This window comes from Dromiciops gliroides, chromosome 2 (genome assembly GCF_019393635.1).
Source record: "Dromiciops gliroides isolate mDroGli1 chromosome 2, mDroGli1.pri, whole genome shotgun sequence".
Taxonomy (NCBI): domain Eukaryota; kingdom Metazoa; phylum Chordata; class Mammalia; order Microbiotheria; family Microbiotheriidae; genus Dromiciops; species Dromiciops gliroides.
This window is the reverse complement of record NC_057862.1, coordinates 269,200,420-269,220,691: the sequence shown is the minus strand read 5'-3', so window position 1 is coordinate 269,220,691 and position 20,272 is coordinate 269,200,420. Positions and strand designations below refer to the sequence as shown.

General features: G+C 38.6%; 1 protein-coding gene across 2 annotated transcripts in view; it reads right to left on the bottom strand.

Annotated features, from left to right (window-relative positions):
* BRMS1L (BRMS1 like transcriptional repressor) overlaps window positions 1–17,485 on the bottom strand; it is a 91,848-nt gene extending 74,363 nt beyond the window's left edge. For both annotated transcript variants that reach the window (XM_043989085.1, XM_043989087.1), the window contains exons 1-2: window positions 17,133–17,485; window positions 1,958–2,048 (exon numbers count right to left, since the gene is read on the bottom strand). In XM_043989085.1, the coding sequence (XP_043845020.1) occupies window positions 1,958–2,048; window positions 17,133–17,274 (233 nt within the window). In that variant the 5' untranslated portion in view covers window positions 17,275–17,485. The remainder of the gene's footprint in view (window positions 1–1,957; window positions 2,049–17,132) is intronic.
* Window positions 17,486–20,272: the final 2,787 nt, after the last annotated feature.

Below are 20,272 nucleotides of genomic sequence, written 5' to 3'. Positions count from 1 at the left end.
GCAATGAGCAAAAAAGATTTACCAGGACACACACATATGTTGCTTGGTTTTTCTTTCCTTCTTCTCAGGTTTAAACTTTATCCTGGTGTAAAGATCAATCATTAGAAATTACTTCTATAAAATAAGCAACCTTATAAATCCTCAGCAAAACCATTCCTTGTAACAAGCTGTTTTCTGGCAAGTTTACAAATTTTAAAAAATCTAGAAGGCCTTTTCTGTCTAATGATTTACCAGCTTCCAATGCTTTCCTCTGTCTCAGAGGAAACAACTACTATATCTATTTTTGTTAAAACCATCAATTGCTTTTCCCAATAATTTTAACACAATTTTAACACATATACATCAATTTAAAAATAACTTTAAAACTTTAACAGTACTCTTTGGTTTCTTCCAGAATTCACAAACCTTGAAATGGCAGGTGAACACTTAAAGTTCTGTGTACAGGAGGTTAAAGCAAAGTCACCAAAATACTCATAGTAGTACTTTTCGTAGTGGCAAAGAACTGGAAATAGAGTGGATGCCCATTGGGGAATGGCTAAACAAATCATGGTACATGAATATAATGGAATATTACTGTCCCAGAAGAAATTATGAATAAGAAAAATTTAGAGGTATTCAAAAATATATATATATGAACTGATGCAGTGTGAAACACAACCATGAAAACAATATAAACAAAATTACAACAATGTAAATAGGAAGAACACTACCAATAAAGGGAACTGAACCCTATAAAGGCCAAGGCTGGCCACCAAGGAAGGCTAAGAAACTGCATTTCCCTACATTTATTGTAGACGAAGGGGTTATAGTTGTATTATACTATCAGAGTCACTTGATGTGTTGGTTAGTTTTGCTGAATTTTTTTTTTCTTTCTTTCTTTTAAAAAAATCTTTGTCGTGGATAAAGCACCGGCCCTGGATTCAGGAGTACCTGAGTTCAAATCCGGCCTCAGACACTTAACACTTACTAGCTGTGTGACCCTGGGCAAGTCACTTAACCCCAATTGCCTCACCAAAAAAAAAAAAAATCTTTGTCGCTAAGGATGATTCCTGGGTAGAGAAAGGGAAAGCGTATATTTAAAAATTAATTAAATGTGGGGGCAGCTAGGTGGCGCAGTGGAACTGGATTCAGGAGGACCTGAGTTCAAATATGGCATCAGACACTTCACACTTACTAGCTGTGTGACCCTGGGCAAGTCACTTAACCCTCGTTGCCCAGCCCAAAAAATTTATTTAAATGTAAAAAAAACAAAGTAATCAAAAAGATAAGATAAAATTTGGAGCAGCTAAGTGGTGCAGTGGATAGAGCACTGGCCCTGGATTCCGAAGGACCTGAGTTCAAATCCAGCCTCAAACATTTAACACTTACTAGCTGTGTGACCCTGGGCAAGTCACTTAACCCCAATTGCCTCACCAAAAAAAAAAAAAAGATAAAATTTCAAAAAGTTAAAAAGGGAATGGTGAACAGAGTAGACTAGAATTGTAATTACTTTATTTCAAATCTGTCTTTCTGGGTTGGTTTGTTTGTTTGTTTTTCTGATAAAAGTATTTTATTTTTTTCCAGTTATATGTAAAGATAGTTCTCAACATTTGTTTATACAAGCTTTCCAGTTTTGTTTGTTTTTTTAATGGTTGGGTAACAAGGTAGCAGTAATTCAAGGAAAACATTTTAATCAATAAAATCCAAATGTTCATGACCGGAAGACCTATTGTTTTACAATCCCTAAATGAAAATCCTCAGTTTAGTTATAATGAGGTCTTCAGGAGAAAAATAATAGTAGCAGTCTCTTCTCAGAGCAGAAAGTCTATCCTATAATATGTAAAAATAAAATTTATTCAAATATAATCTAATTATAAGGTCTCTTTTCAGTTTTAAATCTAAGATCCTATAATCCTAATTGCACTTTTGCTAATGTATGGAATTAGTAGAAATGAACTTCTGTAGATCCACTACTTACTGATCTTTGAGGTCTGTAAACTGTTTTTCAAGATTTGACATTTCATCTAAGCACTCCATTCTTCTTCTTTCACAGTCTTCATCATCCATTTCTGTTAATAAAAGCATGAACATTACTAATTATAGTTGAAATATCATAAAATTAATCAGGTGGTTTCAGTCCATGATATCAAATGCTGAGACCTCACATATAGTCTTAAAGTAAGCAAATATTGTCCTATCTAAAATAATTACTACTGTGAATTTTAATCTCAAATATGTAAAATTTAAATATAAAACTTCATAAATCTTTAATGTGACCTGGGTCTCTCAATATTTACAACAAATGCTTTCTGGAAAAAATTGTATATAGGACTAGGAAAGGTCTCCTTCAGGTGTGGTTTGAGCCATGTCTGAAAGGAATCCAGGCAGTTGAGACAAGGAAGAATATACCAGCAATGTGAAAGAGCCAGTGAGAGTTTGGGGGGGATGGAGTGTTATATGTGAGAAATAGCAAAGCCGATGGATCATAGAATACATGGAGGGACAGGAGTAAACTGTAAGAAGATTAGAAGAATAGGAAGAGGCCGGACTATTAAGGGCTTTAAATGCCAAAAGGATTTTATATTTGAACCTGGAAGTAATATGGAGCCAGTAGACTTTACTCTGGGTGGAGGGGGAAGTCAGGCAATATCCTCAAGAACTTTGCTTTAGGAAATCACTTTGGCAGCTTAGTAGAGAATGAACTGGAGCAGCAGGGAGACTGACCAGAAGATTATTGTAAAAGATACATGCATCATTCAAGGACAAACCTGGACAACTAATAAAAGTTTCATCACCATTTGATAAATTTTTTTGGATAAAATTATTACTAAAGATCACATACTCAGGCAGAGAAAGGTTTTGATATATATATTAGTAGAGAGAGATTCCACCACAATGGTGGAATCAACTTCACTTTGGCATCCTTTCAAACTATTCACTTCCCATTTAGAGTCAAACTACTAGATAAAATAGGTGTATACTGCCTTTGCTCTCACACACTTTCAAATCCTAGCAATCGAACAATAACTTAGCTGAACCTGCTCTCTCCAAGGTTACCAATACTCTTCTTTTTTTAATTTTTTTTATTTTTTTATTTTTTTTTAGTGAGGCAATTGGGGTTAAGTAACTTGCTCAGTGTCACACATCTAGTAAGTGTTATGTGCCTGAGGCCGGATTTGAACTCAGGTACTCCTGAATCCAGGGCCGGTGCTCTATCCAACCAATACTCTTCTAATCACTAAATAGGATTACCTTTTCTTAATCTTTCCTCTGCCTCCTTGACTCACAGAAAATTTTTGTCCTTTTTTAAAAAACTGCTAAACACCCCCTTTTTCTCCAAGATACTCTCTCCTTCTTTGACTTCCAAGACACTACTCACCTTCGGTTATCTATCTATTTGATAACACCAATATCTACCAAAGTGTCCCCCTTAATCCCCTCCCCTAACATGGGTTAGAAAAAAGCAACATCTTCTCAGCAATGCAATGATCCAAGACAATTCCAAAGAACTCATGATGGAAAACGTTCTCCACATCCAGAAAAAAGAACTGTGGATTCCGAATGCAGATTGAACCATACTGTTTCTACTTTTGTTTTTGTTTTTTTCTTTTTTAAGGTTTTTTTGTTCTGATTCTTTTCACAACATGACTAATGCAGAAATATGTTTAATGTAATTGTACATACATAACCTATATCGGATTGCTCTGTCTTAGGGAGGGGGAAGGGAAGGGTGGGAGGGAGAAAAATTTGGAACTAAAAATCTTATGAAAACAAATGTTGAAAACTATCTTTACATGTAACTGGAAAATAATAAAATACTCTTATGATTTAAAAAAAAGATAAAAGCAACAAAGCCAGGACTTAATTGGCCTGGGGTAGACTAAGGCCCAAGCTCCCTAGACAAAGCTTCCTGATGATCTTTGGCTGTACTGACAAAGCTTCCTAGTCACCTGGAGCATAAAATGTCCCAGCCCAATGGAGAGGGATTGGGGGAAAGAGTTCTTTAAACTTAGTATTCATCATACCTTGCCCTACTAAACAGGCATATTTCCATGTCAAGAGTTGCTTCTATAGAAATACTACTGGGCAGCTAGGTGGTGCAGTGGATAAAGTACTGGCCCTGGATTCAGGAGGACCTGAGTTCAAATCCGGCATCAGACACTTGACACTTACTAGCTGTGTGGCCCTGGGCCTCACAAAAAAAAGAAAGAAAAGAAATACTACTGGATCCTTACCATATATATATCGTTGCTATTTTAGGGATAAGTAAACTTCCTTTTGTTAACTTCATACATTTAAGAGTGCCTCATTTAGTCCCAAACATCAAAACAGAAGTTACGGAGTACCTGCATCAAGCTCTGCTCTAACATTTAATATAGCTGGTAATTGGGATGAGTTCAGATGGCCTTGAAAAACGGGTATGTTGGTAAATGTATATACAACAGACTTTTAAGTTTAATCTTCTTTATTAACATTTTCTCCATCACTTTAAGCCTAGGCAATCAACAACAACAAAATCAAACCTTGATCTGTAGCTTTGGCAATTTCCAAAGTGTAAAATATTCACACTTAAAATTCAGGAGGTGGTAAGAGCTGGCTCCAGCATACCCTTGCTGCAAAGCACATAATATTAACTGAGTTGGAGGAAGGGCATTTCAAATATTTAGAGCAAGGTGACTGAAGGATAGCTAACTAAATACAAGGCCCTTCTAATAGTATATGAGGAGATCTCTCAACAGAACAGTGAGCAGGCTCAACCACAGTGATCAGCTCAGTGATCACTGTGGCTATATGGGTAAAGAGAGCGCCAAATCTAGAATTTCTTGGTTGACCATCCTGCAGTAGATATCAGTGTAATAAGACCAAAAGAGCAGAACAGAGCATTCACCAACTAGAGACAGAGTTCTTAGCTATTAAACACTGTACCATGAAAGCCTAAGAGCAATCAATGAACCTGCTGACAGAAAGTGAAGGGATCTCCCCAATGGGGGTTAACAGATACTCAGCCTATGGGGATGCAAGTAAAATTAAACAGGGAGGGGGGGCAGCTAGGTGGCGCAGTGGATAAAGCACTGGCCTTGGATTCAGGAGGACCTGAGTTCAAATCCAGCCTAAGACACTTGACACTAGCTGTGTGACCCTGGGCAAGTCACTTAACCCTCACTGCCCCGCAAAAAAAAAAATTAAACAGGGAAATTCAACTTCAAGACAGTGGGTATCCTTCAATATCCTTCTCAAGCCTAAGGTATCCTCTAAAGTCCCTGTCCCATTTAAATTATTTAGGTGAGGCCAAAGAGGGCAGACCAAGGAAAGAATGGGGTATGGGTTCTTAGAACTCATTATCTGTGTGGGCCATTTCTACAACTTGTCTGCCTGCCTGTCTGTCTGTGTGTCTGTCTATCTATCTATTTATCTAAATCTTTGAGTAGGGTTTAGAGTTTCTGAGTCATCCTGGGCAGTTAACACAAAACAAGAGGTCTCAGAAGAATGATTTTTTTCCCCCTCAGGAAAAAGAAATTTTCTCAGGAGAAAGATATTTCTTCTAATTCTAAACATGATGGAAATTGGAATACTTTGTTATACCAGCTTCCCTTACAACATGCTTATGGCACCCACAAGGAAGTCAGATGGCACCTGCCAGCTTCTACTGGACTAGAGGGAGCTAAATGAACTTGTCAGGCCCTTCAGTACATTTGCTGCTAATCTTATCGATGTTATAAACCAACTAGCTCAGGCTCAGTATATATGGTATATATGGTTATTGACCTCCCTCATGCTACCACAGTAACAATAACCAGGGTAACAACCTGAAAAGAGGCTCTCTTCCCGAGCTCAATGGTGTACATAATTACAGTGATGACATACTGTTGACCAGTACAGATAAGGCCACTGTGACAGAAACCCTAGATCCATAAGTGGCCCATGTGAGAGACAAAGGGGAAGAATTCAACCCTAGGAATATCCAGGGTTCAGTCCATTCAACCAAGTTTTGTGGAATACAGTAGATGGTGAAAACCCAGAACAGCCACAGTCCAGAATTAGCTTCTGACTTCCCAAATTAAGAAGGAAGGCCTCTTCAGGTTCTCCATCTGAGTATCCTGATAGCACCCATCTAACAAATCACCCCAAATCTCCTTTCAAGTAGGGTCCAGAAAAGGCTATAGTGGCCCTGGAAGATCTAAAGGAAGTTGTCATCAGTTTCTCCCCTTGAGGCCCTTCTGACCATGCAAAGCCCATGCTTCTGGAGATCTCTAAGCATAATGAGCAGGCACCAAAGGGTAGCCAGAATACGAGACTGTTAAGCTCTCTAATTCACACCCTAGAATTCTGCCTCCTCTGCAAACCCAAAGCTCCCTCGACCCTTCAAAAGAACCACCTAACTCCTGAGGAACACCCTTTCACTTTCACTGATGGCTCTATCAACTAAGAGAGAGGCATACACAACTGGACTTTAGCCAATAACGGATAATAGGGGACCTCCTGGGGCTGAAGGTCCTGGCAAGTCCTCTTAGTGAGCAGAGGTCCAGGATGCATGTTTGGCATATGAAAAAAGCCCTAAGAGATAAAGCTAAAAAAGAGGTTCATCTATATAGATTCCTGAGCAGTAGCTATAGGGCTAGCCACATGTTTTGGATCCTGAAGAGTAAAGGACTGGACAATAATTAAAAAGTTCTTTCTCTCTTTTGAAGTTAGCATCAATTGAGAAATTTTGTGAGTACTTTCCACTGCATACAATTGTTTATGGGGCATGTTACAATTGATATTAGCATATTATATTAAATAGGTTAGACCAGTACAAGAACAGTAAAGGTTGAGAAGTTCATCCATTGCCCATATGGACACATGGTTTGGTAGTCCCATGTTGCACTGGGCACAGGACCATATGATTCCCCTTAAGGAAAATGAAGCCAGGTATTCCTGTCCAATTAGGGTCCTTATATCAATTAAAATAGTCACCTAATCCAAGTGGTCCTCAACTTGTCCCCAACCAACAGTTATGTCAATTATACTGACTGCCCAAGTCAGGTGTCCAACCTCCCAGAAACCAGGTCTGTGACAAATCAAAGGGAAAGGGCTCTTTTTTGTCCAGTGGTTTCCAGTATCTAGTCTGCAGGAAGCCCTACCTTTTAAGAGCAGACTGTTTGGGGGCATAGTTACAGCAGATTCCTCTCTAGTCCTTTCTTGTTTCTCCCCCAAGGCAGAATCACCTTGGTTTTCAGGTCTCTGCCTCCTTTAAAGGGCTCCATATACCCTGGACAAATGGCTCAGGACCAACTGGTAGGCTGTCTTTCCTCTAGGATAGTTCCGACAATTCCTTCTCAGAATGGTTTGGGGAATCAAGGCATTCTTCTTTTTTAAAAGCATGGGGGAGGGGGGCAGCTAGGTGGCGCAGTGGCTAGACCACTGGCCCTGGATTCAGGAGGACCTGAGTTCAGATCCGGCCTCAGACACCTCACACATGGCTGGCACTGCTGAATTGAACTAAAAGGCCTTTAGCAATCATCTCAATTTTACAGAGAAGAAAACCAAGGCCCTAAGTGTTTTCACTAGTTTGCCTTGTTAATATTTACTGAGAACACCACCTGTTAGGGGGGTAGAGCTAGGATTCTAAACAAGATCTATTTTGTTTTTTTAAATGAGAATTCAAACTATTGTAATATAGCATTTATCCACTAACATCAGGGCATAAGACATGTGTGTATGTGTGTGTCTGTGTGTGTGTGTCCTAAGTAACAAACTTTTAAAATTTAAACTATTTTGTATGAATCTTTCAAAAATATATCACCTAATTCCCAGCTTCCTAAGAAAGGGCGTCCTGAATATAACTCTATCTTGATTCAAAAATAAAAAAATTATCAGTATAAACTTTCCTAAAAATACTATTTATCATGTGCCTACTATAGTATCAAGTGATAGTCAATGAAAGTTTAAAGCACCTACTTTGTTCCAGGAACAGTACTAAGTGTTGGGGATACAAAAGTAAAAGACAGTCCCTGCTTTCACAGTCTAATGGGGATACAACATGCAAACAACTATGTACACTATGTACTAACAAGCAAAATATAGGATAAACTGGAAATAAACAGAGGTTGGCACTAGAATTAGGGTTGGGAAAGACTTCCTGTAAATGGCAGAATTTTAGCCGGGACTTGAAGAAAGCTAAGAAAGCCAAGATGTGGCAATGAGGAAGAAGAGGATTCCAATACACATGGGGGACATCTAGTGAAAATATCTAGATTCTGGAAATGGAGTGTTGGGGGGGGGTGCCAGTGTCACTGGACTGAAGAGTGTCAACAGGCAATCACAACTTCACAAAATTTACATGCAAAGTAGGTTTATTACAAGAGAAATCAACATGCATGGGGAACCCAAAGAGTTCACAATCCATACAGAAGTTTCATTTTTATAACAGAAGAACAAAGAGGAGGTACCAGAAATCTCCACCTGAAGGGATGTAACATGGGAAGGAAAAGGTGAAGTAAAGTTGGGAAAAGGACAAAACCCCTCTCAAAGGGGGGGGAAGCAAGGCAATGGCAAAAGCCACACGACTATGAAGATATGACAGTCTGCTTATCTACAAAGGTCCCTGCTACATAAGCAGTTTCTCAACCTAGTACAGACTGAATGGTGCCTGTCTTGACTTCCAAGGACACAGAGGGAGTCCAGTTTGGGATACAAACAACACATCATGATACTTCAGGGGGATGCTTCTTCCTTGACACATTCAGGGTTGGAGGGGTCCAGTGTTTCTGGAAAATATGACAATTCAAAAAGACAAGTTCAGGGAACCCCTTAATATTCCTTAACAAGAAGGAAGGGAGAGGAGGGGAGGGTGTAAAAAGAATGGAATGGTAAGAAACAGGTTATGAAGGGTTTTGAACAACAGAAAATTTTATCTGAATATCCCATTACTGTGCTATATAATAGAGTAATAACAAGAGAATAGAGTAATTTCAAGCTGTCATTTTTCAAGTTTCTATCTACATCATTTTTCTATGTTCTCCCCTCCTCACTGTCATCTATTATTTTTAGTAGCTGTCAGAATATATGCCTGACAACTTTGCAACAACAAAACAAGCTCCTTATTTCCTCATCAGACAGAAATACTTTTACTATCTATTTCAGGGTTGGCATAAGGAAAGTGCCTGCCAAACTTTAAGAAGTGTTACATAAATGAATTAATGCTGTTTTCATTACATTTCACTAACCCTAGGATAGTCCTTACATTAGATGTATTCAGTAAAGGTCTGTTTAATTAAAGGCTCTAAATGTTGTTAGTAAAGTATATAAGACTTAATGCTTAGACTTCCTAACAACTAACAACAACCAAAGAGGCCTTAGCACTGCTATTACCACCACCAACCAACTGCCATTGTGGGGCAGGCAAGCCACCTGAGGCAAAGCAATGAATAACAACTACAAGGAGAAACAAGAGGCAGCTGACAGGACCCAGTGTCTAAAAGCCCCATGAACAGCAGCAGGGACTCTACCCACCCACCCCACTACCATTAGGCCAACAACCTCACTTTGCCATTGCTGTCCAAGAGAAAAATCCCAATGAAGACTAGACCCCAACAGCTGACCTCCTCAACAGCCACAAATACTAAAGATTTAGAAAATAAAGTTCTCACCACCAAAGTTCTTGTTTGGTCCTGTCAAATGGTTCAATGTCAAAAACAAATATGATGTTATCAAAATTACCCTAGAGATTTGATTATATGTAATCTTTATCTCCCCCTCTACTCTAATCAAATTAGTTAACATGCCATCTGTCTGACCAATCCACCTTCCGAACAGGCAATGCCTGCCGAAGCACCAGGCCTTACCATCTGCCCTGTTACTCCACCTTGTGGATCATCAGGCCTTGCCATCTGCCTTTCAGCTCAATACTCCTACTGAAATCAAAGCTCCTTGAGAACAGGGACTGTGTTCTATGTGCACCCCCAGCAGTTAACTATATACCACTATAAATAGTAAACACTTAATAAATATGTCCTCATAATTTATTCACTCTTGGTTGAAATGTCAGAAAAGTCAAGTCAACAAGCATTTAATAAACTTTATTTATTTTTATATTTGTTACATTTATTTTACATTTAGTTACTATGCCAGGCACTGAAGATACACAGGAAGGAACCACAGCTCTTAATCTCAATGAGATCATAGTCAGGGACATAACACAAAAACAACTATGTACAAACAAGATTTATTAAGGATAAATTGGAAATAATTAACATAGAAAATATACTAACTATAAGGAGAATCAGAAAAGGATTCATGCAGTACAATTACATTAGGAAGGGAGAAGAATTCCAAAACAAATTTACAAATTATTTTAACTCCTATTAAAATAAAATTAAAGTTTCAAATTTTTTCATAAAATTACTATCTCATTTAAATGAGAAAGAGCACCAGAATAATGGCACCAGAACATTTATTTTTATTCACATAGGTATGAGAAGTAAACCTGATTCAAAGTTAAGAGTTGTTTCTCATATGTGTTAATGAATATTAGGACTCAAGTATAATATTTATATGACCTTTATACTGTGAGAAGATTATTAATAATAGGGGTTTGGGGGACTCCCAGAGGCCCCCCGCTGAGAGAGCCTGGCCTGACTTTTCCAGAGTCAGGAAGTTACCTCACTCAAAACCACACCCACCTGAAAGCCTTGTTCCCGACAAAGAATCTGTTCTCTAGGCTCTGACATCAGCACAACCTGCACCAAACCACCCTTAAATCCAGTGAACCAATAGATTTGAATGATGCTAGCCAATTAACTTTAAGCAGTGTGTAAGGGCTGCCTCTCATCCTTCCCTCAGGGAGCTTTATGCTGGCTGATCGCTCTCTTGGCCCTGGAACTTGGTGAGAGCAGAGCAGATGCAGCCCACTATGGTTCCCCACTATCTCTCCTCCCCTGTATCCTAGCGAGGCTTTCCTATCTTTCAGAGCCATGTGTGCTCTCTTTACTAATATTTAATATACTTTAATAAATGCTCAATGCCCCAAATCTGGTGCAGTATCCTTTAATTTCTAAGTAACAAATATATGATAAACCCCAGCTACGTTCCCTAAACTTGGGACAGAAATAAGGAGACCACATATAATTTTACTCAATACAATATTGATTCATATAGGATTATAACTAGTAAGAAATTCTTCTGAGGCTATGATCATCATCAGCAAACACTTGATGTCTGATTCACGAGGACCTTGAGTACTGAAAGTATAAAAAATGGTTCCAGCTTTTCAGGGGCTTGCTTGAAATCCAGTTCCAAAAAGAGAAATTAAAATACAAGGTTATATATTATTACCATCATATGGGTGGTATAGATAAAAAATGCAAAAAAGTTTGTAGAAATGGAAAATCACCAAAGAGTAGATTGATTTGGGAAAGATTTGGGAAAGAAGTGTGATTTAAACAATGATCCAAGACTATCCCAAAGGACTCATGATGAAAAATGCCATCCATGTCCAGAGAAAGCACTAATGTTGTCAGAATACAGAGCAAAGCATACTATTTTTCATTTTCTTTCTTTCTCTTTGAGTTTTCTTGCACAAAATGACTAACATGGAAATATTTTACAAGATTGCACATGTAAAACCTGTATCACGTTGCTTACTGTCTCAGGGAAGGGTGAGGGCAAGAGAGGGAAACAGAATTTGGATCTCAAAACTTAAAGAAAAAGAATCTTAAAATTTGTTTTTACATGTAATTGGAGGGAAAATTAAATATTATTTAAAAAATAAACATGTATAATAAAAATTTAGAAAAAAAAATTTTCAAAAAGAACTGACTTACGGTAGGTTTTGAAAGAAGGGTAAGACTTGGAGAAAAAAGGCACTCACCTTTGAGTATCTTATCCCAATCTGGGTGCCATATTTAAGGAAAGCCATAGACAAGCTAAAGCTTGTCCAAAGGAAAGTAAACAGAATGGTAAGAAGATTCAAAACTATGCCATACAAAAGTTAGCTAAAGATGGGTTTTAGTCTTCAAAGGAAAAGGCAAGAAGGAAGATATAATTGTTAAATTTAAATATCTGAAGAGCTGCCATGCATAAAAGGATTTATTTTGCTTTATTCCAGAGGATAGAATAAGGTAGAGAGAAAGAACTTAATAAGCTATATAACTATTTAACTTAATAACTACTTAACTTAATAAGTTAAATAGTTATGCAAAAGTAGAATAAACCAGCTTGGTGTTTATATATATGTATATATATGTATATATATGTATATATGTGTATATATGTGTATATATGTGTATATATGTATATATATATGTGTATATATATGTATATATGTATATATATGTATATATATGTATATATATGTATTATGACTTCCTATCAGGAGCTATGGATAAGAATATATATCTTCAAACTCCAAGATTCCATAATTAAGTAGGGAAATCAGTGTGAGTAAAGGAGCAGAGGCTAAAAAGCAAAAGAGAAGTTCAAGGAATAAGTAAGTTTCGCTGGAGGAGTAAAAGATAATGTTGAAAAAAGTAAGACCCAAAATATAGAGGGCCTCATATACCAAACCAAAGTATTTAGATTTAACATGAGGTATTAGGAATTACTAAAAGTTACCAAGGGCAGCTAGGTGCAATGGTGGATAATGTATTAGACCTGGAGTTAGTAAGACTCATCTTCCTGGGTTCAAATCTGACCTCAGACACTTACTAGCTATATGACCCTGGACAAGTCACTTAACCCTGTTTGCCTCCATTTCCTCATCTGTAAAATGGGCTGGAGAAGGAAATGACAAACTACTCCAGTGTCTGTGCCAAGAGTTGGAAAGAATTGAAAAATAACCTAACAATAAAAACCAAGGGTTATGTACAAAGTGATATTTGAGAAATAATAATCTGCAAATTGTCAGAAATGGAGACAATGAGATTTATAGAGAATTAGGGTCCAGGTCTTCTAATTAAAGCTTTAGCGTAAAAAAATGAACAAATACATGAAATGGCATTTATTAAATAATACCATATGTCAAGCATGAGGAATATAAAAATTAAAAATCAAAACAGTTCTTGATCTTACCTTCTAGTTAAGGGAGAGCCAACATAAACAGTTGCTCTTTCTGAACATTAAATGTGCATTCTAGTTGATTTTTTTAAATCCCCACAATGCAAAATAAACTCTTTTAATAGGAAACAGCACAGAGATAATATTTTACTTCCAACGATAGGTAGGTTTTTCAAACTGATAAATGTGTCTGTAATGATTGAAATGATGCCACCTGCTGAATTTACTGTAGGAAAGCTCCGCCATGAGGAGAAGGCGTCTCGGGGCAAGTCATGCAGCTTTTCTTTGGTGTCACTTCGTTTGTTTGTGGGAAGAAGAAGGGGCGAGGCTGGCTCTCTGGCTCTCTTGCTCTCTTTCGCCAGGACTCTCATGGAGAGGAAGCAGAACTGTAGCCCCCTGAGATAGACAGCTGAATCTAGGCCTCTTTCTCTCTCTCTTCACCAAGTTCTTATTCTCCTTAATAAATGCTTAAAAGTCTAACTCTTGCTAAAGCTTATAATTTATTGGCGACTACTCATTAGATATTTTAAACAGACTAGCTAGAATTTTAGCCCCTTACACCAGAAAAGGGCAAACTATGGTAAAAAGGCCTCAAGTCCCTGATACATAGGAACCTCTTAAAGGAACTATAAATGTTTAAGCCAAAATTTGGAGGGTAACTTGATAGATAAGTTCAAATATCTGAAGGGCTCTTGTGGAAAACTGTACTTGTTCTATTCGGCCCCAGAGGACAAAAAACGTTTAGAAATTACAAAGAAGCCAATTTAGGTTTGATGTTAGGAATAACTTCCCAACAATGAGAGCTATCCAAAAGTGAACTAAGTTGCTTCAAGAAGTGCTGAATCCCCCTCCTTGGAGGTCTTCAAGCAGAGGATGGATGAGCATCGGTATATAACATTGCTGAGGTTCCTTTCAACATTCATATTCTATGATTCTGATTTCTTCTCTTCTTCTCCAGCAAAGTACAAACTCAACTATCTCCCTTCTCTCTCTAATCTTCAACTTCTCTTTACATACTGGCTCTTTCTAAATTTGTCCCAGACTCCTTCATCCTTAAAAAAATCTTAACTCCATCAAGATACCCACCATTCCTTTTTCTGACAAACACAAAAAAACTCTTCATTGCCTCCAACTCCTCTCCTCTCACTCAATTCTCAATTTGGCTTCCAACCTCATAACTCAACTGAAATTGTTCTATACAAAGCTACCAATGGTATCTAAATTGCCAAATCTAATGGTCTTTTTTTCACTCATTCTTCTTGAACCTCTTTGCCACAAATTATATTGCTTGACTGCTGTTTCCTCCTGGATACTCTTTCCCATGTCCCCACACTGGTATTTTGAAACAATATTCTCTCCTAGTTCTTCTCTTACATATTTTATCTACTACTCCTTCTCATTCTACTATGTTGGCTAATCATTGCCCCCAACTGTGAGTTGTAGTTGCAGACTCCATCCTGGACTCTTCTGTTCTTTCTACAAAATAATTTAGGGACCTCATCCATTTAATTGAGATATCTATATATCTATACATCCAGTTGTAGCTCCCCTGTGCTTCAAGTCCTGCATAACTAATTGCTTATTGGACATTTTCAAATGGATTATATCTCAACATGTGCAAAACAGAACTCATTATCTTTCCTCCAAAACACCCTCCTTCCTCCAAACTTCCCTATTTCTTCCAGTCATTCAAGTGGATAACATCAGAGGTTCTTAAAATCTTTCACTTTCTCTCACACCACATATCCAATTAGTTGCCAAATCATGCTATTTCTACCTTCCATATCTCTCACCTCTGGCTCCTTCTCTCTCATCACAAAGCCATCACCTTGGTTCAGGCCCTCAACACCTCACATTGAGATTATTTCAATGATCTCCTAATTTGTCTCCCTGCCTCAATCCTTTTCCCACACGATTCATGCTCCATTCTGCTGCCAAAGTGATCTTAAAACAGGTCTGACCATATCTCTCCCTTAGTCAATACTTCGGTGGCTCCTATTTATTACTTCTTGGCCTTTAAAGACCCTTTACAACCTGGTCCCCAACTTACCTTTAACAACTTCAAGTACACTATGGTCTCTTCTTTCTGTACTTTTGCCTTGGCTATTCACCATGTTCTTCCTCACTTCCACCTCTCAAAAAACCCTATTTGCCTTCCAGGCTCAGCCAGAAGGGTAGCATGGTACAACAGAAAGGGCATGGGATTTGTAGGCAGAAAATTTGGGTTCAAATTTCTGCCCTATTTTACTCCCTAATGGCCACTGGGCAAATCAGCCTGAGACAAAGTTTTTTAATCTGTAAAGTGAGGGATTTAGACTAATCAATGGGCAGCATAATGGATAATGTTGGACATGGAATCAACAAAGCCTGAGTTTGAATCCTGCCTGAGACACATGTGATCCAGGGCAAGTTAACTCAGCTTCAGTTTCCTCATCTGTAATAAAAGCATCTATTAACAAGGTCACTATAAGGATCAAATGAAATAACATATTTAAAGTCCTTTGTAAACCTTAAAGCACTATATAAATGTCAACAATTATTACCAAGCATTATCTTCTTTCTACATCAAAACTTTCGTGATCTCGATCTCTCTCCCTCTAGTGACTTCCTCCAAATTCATCTTGTTTGTTAAACTACTTGAAGACTGGAGCTGTTTCATTTTTTCAACTGTATCCTTAACACCCTGGCACAAAATGCCTTAATAAAAACCTTAATAAATGCCTGTTGAGGGCTAGGTGGCACAGTGAATAAAGCACTGGCCCTGAATTCAGGAGGACCTGAGTTCAAATCTGGCCTCAGACACTTGATACTTACTAGCTGTGTGACCCTGGGCAAGTCACTTAACCCTCACTGCCCCGCAAAAAAAACCCAAAAAAGCAAAAAAGTCTGTTGATTATTACTGTTTAACTAATTAGACAATATTGTACAATTGCATCTCTGATGCTTTCAACGACTTACAGTCACCTTTCAATAAATATTTGTTCATTTATTAAAAGGAATTAATGTTTTTCTGAAAGGGAGAACAGAAGAATAGATATTACAGACGTGTGTGTATAGGAAAGGAATAAGCAGATAGATTATAGATATACAGGCACTGTTCTAAGTGCTTTTTAATAAATATTATCTCATCTGTGTCTCTTTCATCTTCTGCTCCTATCCAAGAAAAAAATAATAAGTGAATCTGGTCCTCTATCACTGTAGGGAGATGCCTAATTAGAGCCTTAATTTTCTGCATCAAGTTTCAAACCTGATTTATATTGCTAATACTTGATGAAATTACCAAAGGTAGAAAAAGAGTTAGCAAAGACTTAGTTTTAGAATTCCCCTATCAGCCAATATACAAATGTAAATGGCCTCTTTGAGATCAAGTGCCCTTAATGTGGCTATAGGGAGGAAAGGTTACACGGTGTAGGAAAATTTGTCTTTTATGGCATTAAAAGTATATGGGTGTGTATATATATGTGTATATATATATATATAATATATATATATATTATATATATATATATACACACATATATATATATACACATATATATATATAGGTAGCATTTCTAAGGAATAACTCAATAAACGTTAGCCGGTGGGCAAGTTGATTTGGAGGTAGAGGTGAGAAAGAAAGGCCAGGACTAAGGAAAGTGTGTTCCCAACCCTGAGGGGATGGGGGTGGGGAACAACCACCCAAGGAGGGATGGCCCGGCCAGAAGAACCGCAGGCAGGGGCGGGCAAACACAACGAGGCCCTGGTGGGGAGGAGCGATCTTCTGGCCTGGGGCCAGAGGCAGCTGAGAATGTAAAGGCGTCCCTCACAGCGGGAAGGCCGCTAGCCTCCGCCCCGTCCCCAAGACAGCTCCAGGCCCGGGAACTGTGGGGACCCGAGACCGGGGGTAGGCGGAGGGAAGCTGCAGCTTCTGCTTCCGCCGCCGCCTCCTCCCCTTCTCGACTCCACAGAGGGCGGAGGGACGCTGGGACACGAAGCGCGGGATCCCGGGCACAGGCCTGGGATGGAGTCTCCGCCCCTTCCCTTCTCTCTTCCCCCACTTTCCGGGGCGAGCGGAGCCCCGACCCGAGGCTTGGGCGGAGAGGCCCGGCCCAGCGACAGGCGACCTGACCACCTACCTGAGCTGTCCCCATCCTCGGAGACCGACGAGCTCTCGGTGTCCTCGTCCTCCGAGGTGCTTCCCTCGTTCTCGGCGTAATCCACCTCCATTTCATCGTGATGATTCGTCTCTTTCTTGTCCCCACGGGAATGGACAGGCATTTTCCAGTCGCCCCCGGCGCTTATTCCTCTTCCTCGAAGGCCACAGCCCCTTCCGTGAGCCGGAGCGGCTATGTCCGTAACCTAGCCCGAAGCGACCCCGATTTATCCCAGAATTGTCTTCTCCCAGTGTGAAACTCACAGCCTAATCCGCCGGCTCCGTGATGGAAGCCCTGCCATTGGAGAACCCCTTCCATGAAGCCTGGGAGGCGGGGCTTGGTGGCACGTTGAAGGTTCGAAGACCCGTTGCCTATCGGGAGTTGTAGTCTCTGGGAAGGAAACCCAAGTTGACTAGATTTTATAGCCTCTGCTCTCCTTACTTGGCATAACTGGAATTCAAGTCCCAATAAAGCACCAATCACATACACTCATAGACGGAAACTCATATTGCACTCACAGAAGAGCCATTTCCATTTTCCCACCAAATCAGTTGCCTGAGAATTTAAGTCTAGCAGAAATAGAGAATTGTTACTTCCACCTTGGTTCAGAACATCATTATTAGTAATAAATTTACTGATTGTTAGAACAAGAAGAGACCTTAGAAACTCATGCAGTCCAACCCCTAATTTATATAGAGACAAGAAAAATGAAGACCCAGAGAAATTAAGTAATTTGACAAAGATCACACAGCAATTTAGTAGCAGAGCAAGGACTACAACCCAAACTCACTATCAATGAGGCATAGTGGAAAAGTATTGGTTTTGGAGTCAGGATATGAGCTTGAGAGTGCCTCTGCCACTTTGTTCTGTCCTTGAACCAGTATTTAACCTCTGTGTAGCCCAGAACAAATGACAATTTCCTTGGCCTCAGTTCCTTCATCTGTAAAAGGAAAGACTTGTACTAAATGATCTAAGTAATGGCTATCAGTTTCAACCCAGTGCCCTTTTCTCATTCCACTATAGGTAGTAAACTCGTATTATACTTTCTATTTTACTTTATATGAGTCACACTCTCAGTGCTATACAATGCATAGAATTATGTAAATAACTGTATTAAAAACTTTAATTCTGGGGGCAGCTAGGTGGCGCAGTGGATAGAGCACGGGACCTGGAATCAGGAGGACCTGAGTTCAAATCTGCCCTCAGACACTTGACACTTATGGTTGTGTGACCCTGGGCAAGTCACTTAACCCCCATTGCCTCTTTTAAAAAAAAAAAAAATTTAATTCTGTTCTCTAGGCCAAAGAGACAAGAGGGGAGAGTGAGGAGGGAGGTTAAGCCTGAGATTATCGAGATGCTGGGAAGAGAATAGTCACAAGCAAAACAAAATTTCTGCTCCTGAAGAGGAATCTAAAAAAGAAAAAGAACTAGAATTTAAGCGGTGGGGTGCTCATCAATTGGGGAATATCTAAACAAACTGTGGTAGACCAAGGCAATATTAAGTTAATAATTAATATTATTGCACCTTATAAAATGAGGAAAGGGAATTTTAGAGAATACTGGCATGAACAAGATGATAAAGAGTGATGAACCAAGAGAATAATTTATATAAGGAGAATAACATTGTAAAGAAAAATAATTTTGAAAAACTTAAGAACTCATCAATACGGACATAGGATGAAACATGATATTCACTTCTTGACAAAGAAGACTCAAGGTACAGAAACAGATGTGAGTTTTTTGACATGGCCACTGTATAGATTTGTTTTGCTTAACTGTTATTTATTACAAGGGTTGTTATTGTTGTTATTGTTCTCTTGGTTTTTTAAATTGAGGGAATTGGTGAAGGGACGGAAGGGTGGCTAGCAAGAGCAATGACAAAAAAAGGGGCATGGAAACATTTTTAAATGAACAGAACACAAGGAAGTTCAGAAGTATCAACAGACAAACACGACAATTTAAAAAATAATTTGTGGAAATATGTGTGAACATTTTTTAAAGCACGTGGCATGAAATAGATTCACAATGTCATATATAATTTTTTGTGTTCTGCTATGTATATGAAAATTATCTTTGTTGTTTATGTTCAGAATAAAATAATTAAATTTTTTTTTAAGTTAAGCTTAGGGGAAATTGATACTGATTAAACAATAGAGAGGTCATTTAGTAGAACAGATTTGGTATATAACATCCAGGAAACGAATGAACATAGTAGCCTAGTGTTTGATAAATCCTAAAACCACAACTAATAGGTTAAGAACTATTTGACAAAAACTGCTCAGAAATTTGGAATGTAGTGTGGAAGAAATTATATATAGACTTACATCTCATTCCATATAACCAAGATAAGTTCCAAATGGAATATGACAGATATAAAAGGTAATATCTTAAATATATTGTAGGATCAAGGAAAAATGTACCTTTAAGAAACATGGGGGGGCAGCTAGATGGTGCAGTGGATAGAGCACTGGCCCTGGAGTCAGGAGTACCTGAGTTCAAATCCAGCCTCAGACACTTAACATTTACTAGCTGTGTGACCCTGGGCAAGTCACTTAACCCCAATTGCCTCACTAAAAAAAAAAGAAAGAAAAAAAAAAGAAACATAGGGAAAGTTCATGATCAAAAGAGATCATTACAAGGAATAGAGACGATTACAGAAGATAAAATGGATAATTTTCATTATATAAAAAGAAAATCTTTGCAGACAGTTTCTCTGAGAAAGGTCTCATAGCAAGATATATAGACAGATCTAGGAGGCAGCTAGGTGGCACAGTGGATAAAGCACCAGCCCTGGACTCAGGAGTACCTGAGTTCAAATCCAGCCTCAGACACTTGATACTTACTAGCTGTGTGACCTTGGGCAAGTCACTTAACACTCATTGCCCCGCCCCCCCAAAAAAAGACTGATCTAAACAAGAACTATTTCCAATAGATAAATGGTCAAAGAATATTGACAATTTTCAAAAGATTCAAGCTTTCACCAACCATATGGGGGAGGGAAATGGTCCAAACTACTAATAAAGAAATACAAACTAAAGCAAATCTGAGGTTACACTCAAAGTTATAAATGGATAATGCAGTTTATCTATTGGCAAAGATAATAAATGTTGGAAGGGTTGGGG